Here is a 17335-nt window from a genome sequence, read left to right on the forward strand (position 1 = left end):
AGCGGCGCTCGCGCCTGCGCACACCCCCTGGCCCAACGGAGCGCGTCAGTTCCGGCGCTAGCAGTGCGCAGGCGCTGACTCTGGTGGAGCTCTGTTCCCTCCATGAAAGGTGGCAATCCAATGAAAACTTAAGGTTTTTCAAGCGAAATACAGGGAACCTATTTGTTCTTGGGGAGATGTACATTTCACAAACATCTATCAGGGAGGGCTTCGTTGGTCTGTCTACTCAATCTTCTAATAGAAAAATCAAGACGTGAGAGGTCTTATAATGTTGATAGGATTAGAAAAACTTTAGAGTCTCCACTGTAATCAATTTCCTTCCCAAACTCAACGTGGTTACTGGGTCCAGCCATGCGCATTTTCCACTGGGGGTGACAGCGAAAGCAACGTCCAGTCAGTGACCAAACGAGATAGAAGCTGTTTTCACGCTGAAATAAGGTTAGCTACTGATTTGGCGAGTAATCTATCAGGCAGTAACATTTCTCTATGGAAATAATTCCATATGTGGGAGACTTGCCGTGAACTTCCCAGAACCTTCCTTATTGAGGGTATAAAAACCTCCAGCAAAGTACTTGTTAAACCTGGCAGCATCAAATCATAAGTGATATACGTACTTACTTTCCATTCAAGAAGGCATTCAACCTGTATTATGTTCCTACCTACTTTTCCTTCATTTTTTTTTTAACCAACTTTATTATCGTGCTGTTTTATATATTCTGCAGAATCACCTTAAGTCGTTTCTGGCATAAGTTGAGGATATAAATAAAAGACTCAGCTGTCAAATAATAATAGTATATAAAACCGGTTTACAACTTGGGAAGTACCATAATTTCAATTATAAATACCATTTCCTGGTCTATGGCAACCCATGCTTTACTTTAAAAAAAAAAAATATATATATATATTTTTTATTGACTTCAGAGAGGAAGGGAGAGGGATAGATAGAAACACCAATGATGAGAGAATCATTGATCGGCTGCCTCCTGCACACCTCCTACTGGGCATCGAGTCCACAACCCAGGCATGTGCCCTTGGCCAGAATCAAACCTGGGACCCTTCAGTCCGCAGGCCGACGCTCTATCCACTGAGCCAAACCAGCTAGGGCTCCATGCTCTACTTTTGACTTCGATGGCTTTTAAGTGATGACAAGTCAATTACACCAAGTATTTCAAAATTAGGTGTAACTTAGCAAAAGAGCAGGAAAGAAAATACATAGAACAAACCAAAAATCAATAACATGAACCAAGAAACAAGAACCAACTTTATGGCAGTATATATTTTTTTTAACACTTGGAGTACGGGTGAATTTCCCGCCAAAATATAAGATGGCTCTGTCTTTTGGTTTTGTTCCATCCACCAAAAGGGTGGATTACAAACAAATATTTGGTAATACGCAGTTACAATCGACCCGAGTTTACACGTTTCCCGCACTCCACCGCAAATCTATATGAACCGAGTTAAAGACGGCTCCCGCGGAGTACGCGGCAATTCACGCGAGCACTCCAAGTGTTAACAGAGGTGTAGCGTTCCATACATTGGAGACTGTCTTGGCCTATAATTTAAAAACCATGTTAAAGCAATTTTTGGTTTGAAATAGATTTTAAACTTTTAAGTTTCAATTGTTTTCATAGCATATGAGATGCAATAGTTACCTTCATGTAGTGTGTATTATGATGCTTTTTATCATTAAAGTGACCAGGAAGTCAAGAAGTTCAATTATACCTCCACCACCAGTGCTGATTACTTAGCCAGCCTGTTCACAGTAACACATGAAGATGAATTTTCCTGGTGAAACATTTGCACTGTAATTTAATGGTTCTTGCAAATCATAAAAAATTTAAAATATCAAAGGCAATTTGATTCTCATTGAAGTAAAGGGAAAATCGCTTAAGTTAAACTGGACTTGAAAAGATGCTTTCAAATCTGTTTTGATTCAGGAGTTATTCTGTTTGTGTATTTATGAGTGATTTCTGTCCATCATGCTACTCTTCAGAAAAGGTGCATAAAAGAAATGAAGGTTACTCTGTAAAGATCTAAGATGAAGCCAGACTCAACTTTCATTTTTAAAAAACAGAAACCCACACCTGAAACCTGTATGTTCATGTTGACCAATGTCACTCCAATCAATTAATTTTAAAAAGTACTAATTACCTATAATTACAAGGACAGATTCATGTGTTTTTCTTCCATTCTTCAAGTGCTTTGTCACCAAATTACTCAAATTAACCTAAGTTGCAAAGGGTGTTCCCATATTCTAGACCCATTGATGTTTGGAGAAGACATAAACTGAGGAAATCTGATTGAGACTTTCTAGGGCAGTGTAGTAAAGCTCTTAACTTCACACAAGATATAAACTTGTTTTACTTCTCCAATTTATTTGACTTACAGTGATACATGAAACTGCCTTTGGAAATCACTGTTAGGGTTTTTGTAGTTGTTGTAGGATTGATATGAGCGTATTCAGCAGAAATACCCTTAAGTAGATCAATTTTCTTGTTTAAAAAAGAAAATACAGTGAACTCTCTCAAAATACCACCATAGTGGCTGTGGCAGGGGCTATACAGTCATATTGTATGTGAAGACATCACAGTATTTAAAAATTAATGACTATCAGTTATTAAACTTTGTGTAAAGACACACTTATCTAATGGAACAAACTGTGTTCTTAGAAAGAATTTTTAAATATAACAGAATTTATTGAGTATCTACTATTATGTTTTATCAGCGTGTTTAAAATTTTTCCTTTGGGAGAATAACTTACATGAAAAGAATTCAATAGGGAAATGATTTATGTGCTAGAAGTTAGACAGTACATTGTCATTATGGCTTTATGGAATGTCCCAGCAGGTTTTCTCATAAATTTCAAATACGCCCTTTACTTCCACTTAGTTTTAAAAGAAAGTAAAACTGAACAAACATTTGAGATTACAAAGAATTTACATTGACCCAATCTAAGATCCAATATTTACAAAATAAAATGATGCATAATCAACACACCAAGGCATCATTTGTAAGCTAGTCAATATAAACCAACTGTATTTTTAGAGAGCACAATTACTTTAAAGATGTCTTTTAAAAGACAATACCAAATTTTTATATTTGGGACCTTTAAAATCATCTATGGCTCTCAAATACCAGGTGACTATTAGCCTGTGTTCCAGGTCCTGCCCTTAATAATTAAAGAGGGAAAACGAAAATTCAATACAACTCTGCTTAGTCCTCTTAAACCTAAATTTTCTATATCCACTCTTGGAGTAAAATCAAATCTCAATACAACCTAAGAAACAGCATTATGAATCAATTAATATTCAAAGCAAAATCAAGTTTAAAATAAATATATTTTCAAAACACATTTTCTTTTTAAAAAAATTAACTTTTCACCCTATTTGGCTCAGTGGTTAGAGTATCAGCCCACAGACTGAATGAAGGGTCTTGGGTTTGGTTCCTGGTCATAGGACAAGTACCTTGGTTGCAGGTTCGATCCCTGCCCTACTCAGAGTGCTTATGGTAGACAACCAATCAATGTCTATGTCTCTCCTTCTCTCTCTCTCTCTCTCTCTCTCTCTCTCTCTCTCACACACACACACACACACACACACCAATGTTTCTCTCCCTCTCCTCCCTCCCCCCTCTTTCCTTCTACCTCCCTTCACTCTGTCTGAAAGTCAATAGAAAAAAATATCCTGGGGTGAGGATTTTTTTTTTTAAATTAACTTTTCAGTGCACATATTTACAAGATTTAAGATTAGGCAAAGAGTGAAAGTCTGTCTGACACAGCAGAATGGCAATTTTCCACTTTCCCTGAAAGGCCATAAAAAGAATGACCCAAACCACTAAAAATATTTACTGCAAATACGCCCCAACTCCAATGACTTAATTGATAACTCTGACATTGTTTCTAAGACTAAGCTGAAATAAAAATAAATACATTGAATATTATAGAATGTAAACAAAACGTTTTCTTTTCGAATATTCTATCAGGACTGGGTGTTCTCACAGAAGGTAATACAAATCTTATCTATACAGATATATCATTTTTTTATTTTAAATTATGACTGTATAATGTCCCCAGTGTCAGTCATTCTATGATGGTAAATGAAAGCACCATTTCAATCAGTTTCATAAAAGTCTAAATACCCACGAACAAATCACACACAGTCAAAACAAAAATGTAATAAAAATATTTAGTTAAAAGACACATAGCTCCCATTTATAGATTTAAAAATACAAATAAAATTTTATCAATTTGATATTCAGCCTTTAACTGGCTCAATACATAGCCCTGATTTATTTCCTAAAATCGTATTATAGCATCTTTTGAAAAAATGAAATGCAACTTTATACCTTATACCTTCATTAGTAATGTTAATAGAAGCAAATATTTAAGCCATATACTTGTCCCTGGGTCTCTCGAAAAAAACTGAAAAGTCTTAGCATAAGTTTAAATGTTTAATATTTATAAATTTAAAAAATTTTACACATGCTGAATGGTAGCAATGCTAACACTTTGTGACGATTAAACCACACACTCACTGCATGGAGACTCTTTGTTCAGAGAGCCGAATCGCAACACCAATATTTGCAATCTGTCATAATTTTATGTGGTAGACGACACACCATGAAGCCTAGGCTCAGAACACTCTTGAGGTCAGGTCCATGTTAGATACATAGTACAGGTGCAGTATTTAATTTCAGGCTAATAAAGTTAGCTAATAGTACATACCTGACAGCTCCTAACAGCTGAGACCTAAGCGTATAGACTGAAAATGAGAAAACCTCTGGCCTAGGAATAGGTGAAGAGCAAACCCCAGGAGGTGAGGTGGACAAACACGTGTGCATGTAGCTCAGTCTTCAGACTTAGATAGGGAGCTAAAGGTCAGAAACAGATCACTCCACCAGTCTTCTAGAGCAGAATGGATGCTCATTATTAACTTTGTGTCTTTACCTGAACCAAATATATTCTTTGGCTAAATATGTCATGAGTCTCCATTATAATCGATCAGAACTACATGTAAATTAAACTGTTTAAAGTTCAACTTGAATCACAGCACTTCATATCAATTTGAGCTCAGAAAATAAACCTAATTTGGACTTTTTTTATTTTAGAAAATCAGTGTTTTCAGAACATAGTTATTACCAAGTCAGAGGATATCCACTTATATTTTAGAATAATTTAAAACATTATATCCTCAAATCAGCTGTTGTTTTTTAGAAGAATTTATAGGAAGTTATATTAAAAACTCATATCCAAATCAATTCCTTATTCTCTAGTTAAGAAAAAAACCCTAAGAAGTATTGAGGTTCCTGCTGCCTAAATAGTTAATATTTCATTTAGGAACCAATAACGACAACTATCCATCAGAGACAGCTAACTTAGTAAGGTCTAATGACAACCACCTCTAAAGACAGAGGTGGCAAACAGAAACAAGTAAAACTGTAATAGAAAAAATAGTATTTTAAGGGTTCAATTGACATGGTCTACTAGGATACTCAGACTTGAAATCAACAGCTAGTTCCCTTCAATACTTGAGGGGTTCATACAAGTATTAACAGAAATGGGAAATGTAACATTACAAATATAGACTGGCTATTTTTTTGTAAAAGAGAAAGGTCAAAGATAGTAAGGAGAGCCCTGTCTGGTGGTCAAAGCATCAGCCTGAGCCCCGAAGGGTCTCAGTTGGATTCAGGGTCAAGGGCATGTGCCTGGGCTGCAGGTTCAATCCCCACCACGGTAGGAGCACATGTGGGAGGCAACCAATCAGTGTGTCTTTCTCACATCGATGTTTCTCTCCCCCGCTCCCACTCTTCCACTCTCTAAAAAAGCAATGAAAAAAATATCCTTCGGTGAAGATTAACAGCAACAAAAAAGGATAGTAAGGAGTGTTACTAGGGGAAGGTATAATAGAGAGATGCTCAGTTTTGAAATGAAAATTGTGAAAAAGAGTAGTAACCATCTCATTTTAACAGAATAATGTAATAATGGCTTACAATGAAGTAAGACTAAGTTCTTAAAATTAGTTTGAAAAAGATTGCAAAGGTGTGTTTTTTTTTTACATAAAATGTCACTTTCTACCAGACAAAACTCAATGCAGTGTTGTTAACATGCCATTGTCTTCCAACAGATTAAGAGACAGCAAGTAATAAAGACCCAAATAACTGTGAAGAGGACACTGAAGTACTGTTCCAGAAAAACCATAAAACAAACAAACAAACAAACAAGCAAGCAATCCTTGTAACAGAGCTACAAGAGTATAGTGACCAGTGCTGTTACACGAATACCAATTGTGAAAGTACAAGTCCATAGAGATTGTGCCCTGGGAAACAAATTGGCCCAGGAAAATAAAATCAAATAAAGAATGAACTGAAAACTAGACATTAAAGGTTACTATATATGACCAGAAATTTCATATAAGACAAAATTCTAAATAAATATTTGACAATGTCCCTTTAACATATATAAAAAAGGGAGCACAAATAATATTCGTATTGGACAACAGTCAGTTTTAATAATAAAAATTAATTTACTAAAATTAAGTCAGTGTTCTTGACCCCCACAGGGCAAAGAGCATTAAAACAAAACCTACAAAAATGAAAAGTCAATAAGCATAGCTAAAGACAAAACTGGACAAAATAAAAAGAATACTCAAACTAAAATATGTATATATAAACATCTGAAAAAGAATTGGTACATTTACACAATAGAATACTACGTAGCCATAAAGAAGGCTTAAAAAAAGAAGAAAATGTGACCTTTTGATACAACATGGATGGATCTGGAGGTTAATATGCTAAGTGAAATATGCTGGTCAGAGAAAGACAAGTACCATATGATCTCACTTACATGTGGAACCCAATGAACAAAATAAACTGATAAACAAAATAGAACCAGAGACATAGATATATGGAACAGACTGACAGCTCTCAGAGGGGAGGGAGCATGGGAGGACTGGATGAAAGAAGGTAAAGGGATTAGCCAAAAAACATATATGCATAACTCATTAACATAGACAACGGTGTGATCATCAGAGGAAAGGGGGCACAGAGGCTGGGTAGAGGTGTGCAAAGGAGGGGGTTGAATGGGGACATGTAATAGTGACAATAAAAATAAAGTTAAAAAAAGACAACGACCCAAATTAAGCAAATACCAATCAGAAAAACACATACACAAACACCGGAAAAGTGTCCAGCTATTGCAGTTAAGTGGCATCCCCATTACCTAAAAAATGGTGGTGTCTCTTTTTTCCTGTTTGCCACTAATCACATTCTGGTGATATCTTAAGGCTTATTTGGTCCAATCCCAAGTACATATTGTTTTCCTTAAAAGTCATCTAATTACACTGCAATATTATTGACAGCATCTAGGATAATTAAGCACATACATTTCCATCTAGATAATAGTTATTAAATACAGATGCCTTTTTATTTCCCAAGGCATCCCTTTTCTACTCACCTTTATTTTTTTTCATCTTTATTTTTAAAAACTTGATTATAGTTTTGTCAAAGCCAGTGGACCTATCTAGTCAGTTGCCTGTCCCAGTACCCTCTGGCAAAAGGACTACACTCATCACACACAGACAGGCAAGGCTTACAACCACTGAGCAGGTGTGCGGAGCTGGGAGACCACACATCAAGAACAATGCAAAACAGTGGTTCCTGGTGCAGATGACTTCATGTTCATTAAGGGGAAATAAAGAAGAAATCTAAAAATGAACACATGGTTCAAAGTATTTTTAAAAATACAATATGCATATTTTATAAACAGTGACATAATTTTTTCCTAGCTGTTTTTAAGATGCTTTGCTTCCCCTCCGCTGTTACTAGATGGTGACAACTAAGAGAAATGGTCCTTGAAGTTCTGGCTCAAGGCTCTGTATTGGTGCATGTCTTAGGTAGCATGCCAAGCTGGATATAACTTAGATGTTTCTGTTTTGGTAACTGTTAACTGTTAATAGCAGCTACACAGTTTCACAAAGCATCACTGTGAAGGTGCATGTGCTCAATGCAATCCCACCACATTCCTTGGACAGTTTAGCACAGAGGTGTCAAGAGCATAGCAGGACACCCACCCTTTGAAGCAATGTCCCTGTGCCCTGTGACTAGGACAAGGTAGTGGGCAGTTTCATATGCCTGTGGTTTCCATAATTTAAGGGAAGTATGGCAGCAATACAAAATTTTCTCTTAAATTTACAAGACTCCTATGAAATGAGAAAATACCCATTCCAGCATAATTATTTCTCCTAATGCCCCAATGTCTAAAATCTGCAGGAATCAGTCACTCCCATCCTCAGAATACTGTAGCAATGGATATAAAGCTGGACAGAAACATACTCAAAGAGTTAGACTACATATGGATGAGCCTTTGTTTCACTCACAAACCCACATGAATACACCACCAAAAGGGCACCAAGTTCAGAGTAGCTAACATCCTAACCAACTCCGAAGCATCAAAACTGCATTTCTTACTAAAACAAATCTGTTGGGTTTTTTGTCCTTTTTTCTTAAAATTAAGGCAATGGAATGGCTACAGTTCCTAAAGTTCATTTTATGGAACAAAAATATACATGCATTTTCCTCCTTAAGTTCAGGTGTCAGAGTGTGACTAGAGGCCTGTACTCCACAAAACCTGCTCACCAGCCCGTTACAGGCCAGTGAGCACCGGCAGTGCCTTCTCCTCCTGCCAGATTCAAACTGAATCACAGGAAGAAAAGCACCACAGCACAAAACCTATTCAGAATTTTCGCATTGATTCAAAACTTTTGGGGTGACAGAGGGGAGGAGTTTATTAAATGAAAAAACCCAGAGCCCACAAACAGAAATTCTGACAATGATGGCCTTCAGTTGGGTCCAGTTCCTCAGCGCTGCAGATGGTCCACAGACGTTTGAGAAACATCACCGAACATAGCCACCTAATATTTCACAACGAAAATTTTAAACTTTGGCTAGTCACCTAATGTTTGACAAAGAGGGAAAAGGCACTGAACATTTCATGGTGCCCTTATCTGTTTGCACATATATATTTCCTTTTGAAAATGTTAAATCACCATTCAAAACCTACAGAATACTTATGACCGACTGTGGTAACACCTAATAGCAGACGCTGATTTGAGGCTGAGCTCTCCTGTCGCAACTGCATTCATTACATGTCAAGCTCTCCAAAACCCCAATGGCCAAGAAACTGAAGGACAGGACAAGACTCAAGTCAACTTTTAGCAATTCAGTGCACTTTGCAGAAAGGATCTAAATTAAGCATAGAGTTTTGTTCTTTATTTTACACAAAGGAGACCACCAACATTTGCCATAAATTCTTCCAAACTCTTTAGAAAAGCCATCTTTTGTTTCCGATCCAGCGTAGGAGGGGTGCTGCTTGCAGTGAGCTTGTTGAAGGCATCTGCTAATCTCTGGTAAATAACTGGGTCTTGTTGACTTGACAGCAATGTTTCAACCAATTCAGAGTACTCGGCCTATTGAAGAGATAAAGTGCATATAAAAACACATCTTCCTCAATCACCAGACAAGTAGGTCATATCAGTTACTGGATGGTGGGATTCTAAGAGGCAGGGTCTGCCAGCTCTTCTTCAGTTAGCACATAATCTAGGTTCCATCCCAGCCTTTGCCATTGCTAATTCACCTACTATAACAACCCTACGAGGCAAGTACTGTTTATATTCCTGTTTTATAGGAAGTTTATATAACAGTGAGATTAACTAATACATCCAAAATCATACTGCCTCTGAGCAAGAATCCAGGCTGTTTGGCTCCAGAAGCAATGTATTACCAATTTTGTTGTGTTGCCTCTTTGTGTTTTCAAAGCACATTATTCATGTTTGTTTTGCATTTTATATATAAAATAAGTCTGCAACCTTTGGACATTTTCCAAGAGGTTTCTACAGACACTATGTCCACGCAGTTCTACAGAGAGCGGGTCACACAAATGCAGGTGAGAGGTGGCAGAGTGGGAGAAGGGTATTTCGGTCCTTTCTCAAAGTGGAAGTAGAAAATCTGAATGACTGTGCACATGCAGCTCAAACCAGCGTTGTGGCTCAGCGGCTCCGGAAAAAAGGACAGGAGGAGCTTAACAAATACAGGGATATGATGTGTGTATCTTTTATGTTGTTAGTGCCCTTCATAATATAGCCTTATACCAGCGGTTCTCAACCTGTGGGTTGCGACCCCTTTGGGGGTCGAACGACCCTTTCACAGGAGTCGCCTAAGACCATCGGAAAACACATATATAATTACATATTGTTTTTGTGATTAATCACTATGCTTTGTGTTCAATTTATAACAATGAAAATACATCCTGCATATCAGATATTTACATTATGATTCATAACAGTAGCAAAATTACAGTTATGAAGTAGCAACAAAAATAATTTTATGGTTGGGGGTCACCACAACATGAGGAACTGTATTAAAGGGTTGCGGCATTAGGAAGGTTGAGAACCACTGCCTTACACAGAGGTGTGTGGGTGAGGCATTAAAGGAAATGAAAGCAGGGCAGCTTTCTAAAATAAACTCTCTCTTTTTTAAATCCTCACCCAAGGATATGTTTTCAGAGAGAGGAAGGGAGAAAAAGAGAGAGAGAAAAACATCAATGTGAGAGAGAAACATCGACTGGTTGCCTCCTTTCTGCGACCCGACCAGGGATCGAACCCAAAACCTGGGTATATGCCCTGACCACGAATTAAACCCGAAACCTTTCTGGTGTACGGGATGATGCTCCAACCAACTGAGCCACCCGGCCAGTGCAATAAGCTTTCTTGAAGAAAGCTGGTCTGCCACTATTTTTCATTAGCTTCTTGGCATATCATGATGGACCAAAATGGCAAAACCATGTTAGTTACAATTGGAAAAGAAGAGCAGGGGACAGCACCCTACCACACCCAGGCATGGAGCCAGAATGGCTGCCTTCACTGCCCCCTCCAAGGGACAGGCCTGTTCACAGGGGAACAAGAATAAACTCAAACCATGTCCCTGCTAATGTGTACTGGCTGTGTCACTGGGCCAAAACAGTAGGACATCATCCTCACCAATCCCAAGCTTCTGTTCTCTGTTCTACATGCATGAATATGTTTTTGTGGGTTTTTTAAAATATATTTTATTGATTTTTTACAGAGAGGAAGGGAGAGGGATAGAGAGTTAGAAACATCGATCAGCTGCCTCCTGCACACCCCCTACTGGGGATGTGCCCGCATCCAAGGTACATGTCCTTGACCGAAACCGAACACGGGACCCTTCAGTCCGCAGGCCGACGCTCTACCCACTGAGCCAAACCGGTTAGGGCTGTATGAATATGTTTTTAAAAAGGCAACCAGAGCCCTGGCCAGTTTGGTTCAGTGGATAGAGTGTTGGCCTTCGAACTGAAGGTTTGATTCCGGTCAAGGGCACCTACCTCAGTTGCAGGCTTGATACCTGGCCCCGATCGGGGCGCATGCAGGAGGCAACAGATCGATGAGTCTCTCTCACATCAATGTGTCTCTCTCTCACTCCCCTTACCTTCCAATCTCTAAATCAATGGAAAAATATTCTCAGGTGAAGATTAACAACAGCAAAAAAAGGCAACCAGAATATAATGACTTATGTATTTTCCTAGTAAGAACAGGAAATCAAATGTCAGAAAGGCCCCTTACTGGGATGGGCATCATCTCAGGAAGTGAACTTCTGAACACCTGCACAAACAGTACAGAAGCCTGCCTAAAGGCGGCCTTCAAGTACTTTGACAATCGCTTTGAAATCCTATCTTTCTAAAAGAGAAAATAAATGAAGCCCCGAGGGTCAGTCATAGCAGATGCTATGGCCTCTACCCTTTTTTAAAAAAAGATTTTTTATTGATTTTAGAGAGGAAGGGAGAGAAAGAGAGAAGCATCGATGTGAAAGTGAAATATCACCCATGTTCCCTGACGGGGAATTGAACCAGCAACCTTTCAGTGCATGGGACAATGCTCAACCAACTGAGCCACACCAGCCAGGGTGGCCTCTACACTTTTTGAAAAAGTCTTAGTGACCTGCTGGTTTGGGTCAGTGGTTGAGCATTGACCTATGAACCAGAAAGTCACAGTTCGATTCCCGGTCAGGGCACATGCCCAGGTTGCGGGCTCGATCCCCAGTATTGGGTGTGCAGGAGGCAGCTGATCAATGATTCTCTCTCATCACTGATGTTTCTCTTTCTCTCCTCTCTCTCTCTCTCTCTCTCTCTCTCTCTCTCTCTCTCATGTGTGAGGAATGGGGGGGGATAGGTTTTGGGAAACTGATTCTTCACATACACTTGATGGGCATGTACAATAGGGAAGGGAGATGGGTGAGCCAGCATAACTTTTCCTCTTCTGTTATACTGGCCCCACATCAGTGACTGCTTCAGTCTTTAAAGTCTCAAAGAAGAAGGAAGGGGGGCAAGGGAGGTGAAGGTAAGGGAAGAACATTTTCCATATTGTAGTATGGAATAAATACTGTTGTTGCCCGGCTCTCTGAAGGCAGTCTCTTCTGGGTGCCCCGTCTCATTCATCTTGTTTTTCTTACAAAACTGAGTTCCTCAAGGACAGAAGCACATATCCATTATCCTCTCATATCTGATTCCTGGTTCCTAACAATTGTGTAAGGATAAGCTTTAGGGCAAAGGACGGGTCATAACAGTGCAGAAGGTATAATAAATGCTTATTAACTGACAAACAGCTTTTCCAGTTAAAAAAAGCCAGAGCTAATGAGGTTAAGAAACAGGACTACACTGCAACAGAACTGTAGCTCTGAGTCAGAGATCCCCTAAGATCTGGAGGGTTAACACCCACCGTGGATCTGAATCATCTCCTTCTAACAGACCAGTGCCCCAAGGAGCTGCGGCCCGTACCTGGTGCAGGCACACCAACGTGTAGAACGCCTCACCGGCTGCTGTCGTCATCTCAGTGTTGTGCTTCTGCAGAACCAGCATATCAAAAACCAGCTGAAAGTGCACAAGGAAACCGCTAAATAAAGACACACAACACAAAAATCACATAGTCCTCCAGCTCCTCCCTGCTCCAAAATAGAAAGAGAGGGCGGTATGTGTTCATTAAATATATCTGAAAATTAAAGAAAATGTTTTTTTTTTTAAAAGTCCAAGAATAAGATATGGATGTGACTACCTGTGGTATAATAATTAAATTATCCCACTACCCATTATATTTACATCAATTTTTAAGAATACAAAGTAGAAGTGGAGAGTTACATGTCCAGAAAGTGGATCTCCAGAAAACACAGTGAATAGAAAGTGACTATTAAAGAAAGTAAGCATTTCCTGATTTGGAAGATTTATGTGTACTGACAGTCCTTATCAAAGCAGGTGACCTCACAACCTGCTATCCAAGCACCTTACCTTCAGAAAGTGCCGTGTCGCTAGAAACAGTGGTGAGTCTGTATCTTGAGCTTTTGCACACTGTTCAGCCAATGGTGTCAGGGCCTCCAGGCACAGCTGGCAAACCTCCGAGCTCATTCTGATCATGAAGGTCAAAGAGCAAATGCAAGGAGACAAACTTGATATATTCAAGACCAAAAATTACAGCTATTATCATTTCTAGAAATGAATGCAGGTAAGCTAGAGCTCGAACAATGTGCCTTTACAGAGCTAAGTGGAAAAAGACTCCCAAGGTTTTGAGGTGATCCACACGTGTTTGGGGTCTGCAACTGGAGACTTCCAGCATGTTTCTGATTATGAGGCACACATTGATAAAAGCCTTGCTATTTTCTACCATCGGGTAACTAAGATCAGACACCCAGCAACAGTATGTGAAATTATTTGGGAAGCAGGGGCCAAATGTCCCTGGAATCTGTGAAAGGAGAAAAAGAATGTGATAAACTAACAACAACAAAATAAACACAGAATTAGGGCAGTTATAGAGATGGTGGCTTTTTAAAGAAATAAAACTGAAATACAAAATAAAAAGTTTTAAAACTTCAGGTAAGATCTTTTCCCCACGTGATAAGTGGTAACAATGCCTATTTAAAGGATACGAAGTCATTCCCAGTTCTAGAGAGCACATCAGACTTTTAAAAAGGTCTTCAGGAAGCTGTGGTATTTTTTCAGGAAAAATCTCACAAATAAATGTAATTAATTTGTAGTATTGATTACAAAGTGTTGGAAACTGAAAAAGAAAAATTAAATATTTAGATGTTTAATGTTATCTAATTTTATTTTCTTTAATACAAAACAGTAACAATAACAGGCAAGCTTCTAAGTATAATGATTTTTAAAATTATTTTTAGAACAAGAAAAGAAGGGAGAGGGAGGAGGGAAAGAGGGAGAGAGACAAACAATGACTTTTTATTCCACTTATTGATGCATTCACTGGTTGATTCTTCTATGTGCCCTGACCGGGACTGAACCCGAAACCTTGGCATATCGGGACTACTCTCTAACCAACCTGGTTAGTGCATAATGATATTTTAAAAAACACATACAAGATGCCTGGTCGGTGTGGCTCAGTGGTTGAACATCGACATATAAACCAGGAGATCACGGTTTGATTGCCGGTCAGGGCACATGCTCGGGTTGCAGGCTCAGTACTCAATGGGGGGCAACCAATCAATGATTCTCTCTCATCATTGATGTTTCTAACTCTCTCCTTCTTTCTTCCTCTCTGAAATCAGCTAAAACATATTTTTAAAAAGAGAGAGAGAGAGACAGAATAGGAAGCAATGGTCTGGAAATCTATGGCCTTCTCATTCTGACACTCGTACTCTTCCCTCCCCCCCTCTCACCCCCACTGTCTGTGCACATGTACACAGGCGAACACACCTCCCTCTTCCTCTCCATTCATGTCCTTGTCCTCAGCTTCAGACTCCTATGACATCTCATGAAAACAGGGGTAAGAAAGGCAGCCTCATTACCATCACACCCAATACTGAGTGGTAAAACCAACGTACCGCACAGTCTGAAGGTACAAAATTAAAAACTGTATGAGTCTTGGTTTCTTACCATCCTATTTCTACATGGAGGGACTTATAAATTCCTTCCACTGTTTAATCCCTCAACCTGAGAATAATGTTCAACAAGTACCAGAAGAATGTGTACACCTGAACACCTAACATAACTTTAATTGCTTAATGACAAATGATGAGGGAATCAAAACTGCTAACATTAGAATGCAGTTTCTAAAAGCCCCATTTTTTCTGTAGTAACCTATTTTGAATGCAGGACTCTGGGGCAGGAGTGAGGGCCTGTGTTCTGAGCTGTAAACATGAGTGTTAATGACACTAACAGTAACTCAAATGTTTTATTTCCATGTGTACTTATCAGACAAACAGGTATTCATATCCTTTAGTTAAATCAGAGGCACATTCTTGTCTAAAATATCTTGAAACTTAGAGCACACACATTTTAATGTTCACATTCACTTTCTTTTCTTCAATTACCTTCAAAAGATCTTGTGACATCAAGGGCAGAATTAGGTTGACTCCATATAAAACAACATCCGCTGCTGACACAGACCTGCTTGCTGCTTGCCCCGGCTCATGTCCCCTAAACACTTCATCTATAAACAGAAACCACGCAGTCTTACAGCCATAACATCAACAAATTTGCAAAGTTGGATACATTCTACTTTTGAGAAAGAAAAACAGATTTGAATCCTAAGCCACAATAAATCTGACCTGATAATAGGACACCTGGTAAGCTTGCCTGCGTCACCCTTCTGCATTTCACTTTTTAGGGTCTCAGAGTACTCTATATAGATGGTATTCTGTGTTTACATCAAATATTACTCTTCAATAATAAAAGAAAACTGCCAGGCCGGCATGGCTCAGTGGTTGAATGTCGACCTATGAACCAGGAGGTCAAAGTTTGATTCCGGATCAGGGCACACACCCGGTTGCGGACTCAATCCCCAGTATGGGGTGTTCAAGGAGGGAGCCGATCAACGATTCTCTCTCATCACTGATGTTTCTATCGCTCTCTCCTTCTTCCTTCCTCTCTGAAATCAATAAAAAATATATTTAAAATAATAAGAGAAAACTAAAGCTAAATCAATGTTGTGAAAAGTAAATCTACTCTACTGACACACTAGTCGCACTATGAATTAATTAATTTCCACAATAATATCTATTTTATCTCTTACATGTGTGGAATTTTTTTTAGCTGAAAAGGAATGGGGGAAAATATGGAAATTAACATGTTATATAAAAAAGAAAGTCATTAAAAAAAAAAAAAAAGAGCTACCAAGATGAAGTGTTTATTATCCTTAATCCATGCCTATAAATTAATAGGAATCATAAGACCTAAACAGATAAGCAAGCAAAGTCCATAAACAAACATCTAACGAAACCACCAATCCAATGAAAAACAGTTCATTCGAATCAAGCAATGCAATTTTTTTTTTTAAAAATCCCTCACCCAAGGATATTTTCTCCATTGATCTCCAGAGAGAGTGTGGGAGGGGGAGAGGAGAAGAGGGGAGAAAGAGAGAGAGAGAAACATCAGTATGAGAGACACATCAACTGGTTGCCTCCTGCACACGCCCCAACCAGGACCGGGGATTGAACCTACAACCAAAGTATGTGCCCTTGACAGGGAATTAAACCCTCGACCCTTCGGTCCAAAGGCTGATGCTCTAACAACTGAACAACTGGCCAGGACTAAAGTTACTATTTCTGATTCATTAAATTCAAGATGACTTTTTTTGTTGTTGTTAATCCTCACCTGAGGATATTTTTCCATTGATTTTTAGAGAGAGTGCAAGAGAAAGGGAGAAACAGAGAGAAACATCAATGTGAGAGAGATACATTGATTAGTTGCCTCCTGCACATACCCTAACCAGGGTCAGGGACCCTGCAACTAAGGTATGTGCCCTTTGCCAGAATCAAACCCAGGACCTTTTAGCCTATAAGCCGATACTCTATCCACTGAGACAAACTGGCAAGGGCTCAAGATGACTTTTAAAGGATAATATGTACATGTTGGTCAGGATATAGTGTGATAGTTACCCTTAAGAGCTATATAGTAAAAACCTTTTGAGCACTGTATATACTAAAAGATATAATCAGAAATTCAGACAGAGATTTGTCCACAGAAATGATTACTGTATCTCTATTTGTAACAGTAAAATCATAAATATTTCAGAAGTCCAATATCAGTGAAATTGATTAAATTCCCAAATGTGGAAAACCATTCAGCCATCAAAAAGTCATAAAAAAAATTTAATAAAGAGAAAAGGGTCAATAATCCTATCTAATAATAGACAAACATGGTAATTGAACGTACCTTTGCTACACCTCCCATAGGCTAATCAGCAAAATATGCAAATTAACCGCCAACAAAGATGGCGGCTAATTTGCATAGCTGCAGGCAGGGCGGGACAGCACAGCCACCAGT

The 17335-nt window shown here is 38.8% G+C and overlaps 1 protein-coding gene across 12 annotated transcripts in view; it reads right to left on the reverse strand.

The window, feature by feature from the left end:
• Positions 1 to 9242: 9242 nt before the first annotated feature.
• Positions 9243 to 17335, reverse strand: part of XPO4 (exportin 4) — a 137612-nt gene continuing 129519 nt past the window's right edge. For 7 of the 12 annotated variants that reach the window (XM_023751185.1, XM_023751180.1, XM_023751179.1 and 4 more), the window contains 5 exons: positions 15382 to 15500; positions 13981 to 14111; positions 13346 to 13463; positions 12842 to 12934; positions 9243 to 9461 (listed from right to left, as the gene is read on the reverse strand). In XM_023751185.1, coding sequence (XP_023606953.1) covers positions 9264 to 9461; positions 12842 to 12934; positions 13346 to 13463; positions 13981 to 14111; positions 15382 to 15500 — 659 coding nt within the window. In that variant the 3' untranslated portion in view covers positions 9243 to 9263. Of the gene's footprint in view, positions 9462 to 12216; positions 12581 to 12841; positions 12957 to 13345; positions 13464 to 13980; positions 14112 to 15381; positions 15501 to 17335 lie in introns of those variants that run through there. The other 5 variants (XM_023751182.1, XR_002828429.1, XM_023751181.1 and 2 more) reach the window with 5 other exon arrangements.

Source organism: Myotis lucifugus, unplaced genomic scaffold (assembly GCF_000147115.1).
Source record: "Myotis lucifugus unplaced genomic scaffold, Myoluc2.0 scaffold_19, whole genome shotgun sequence".
Classification (NCBI taxonomy): Eukaryota; Metazoa; Chordata; class Mammalia; order Chiroptera; family Vespertilionidae; genus Myotis; species Myotis lucifugus.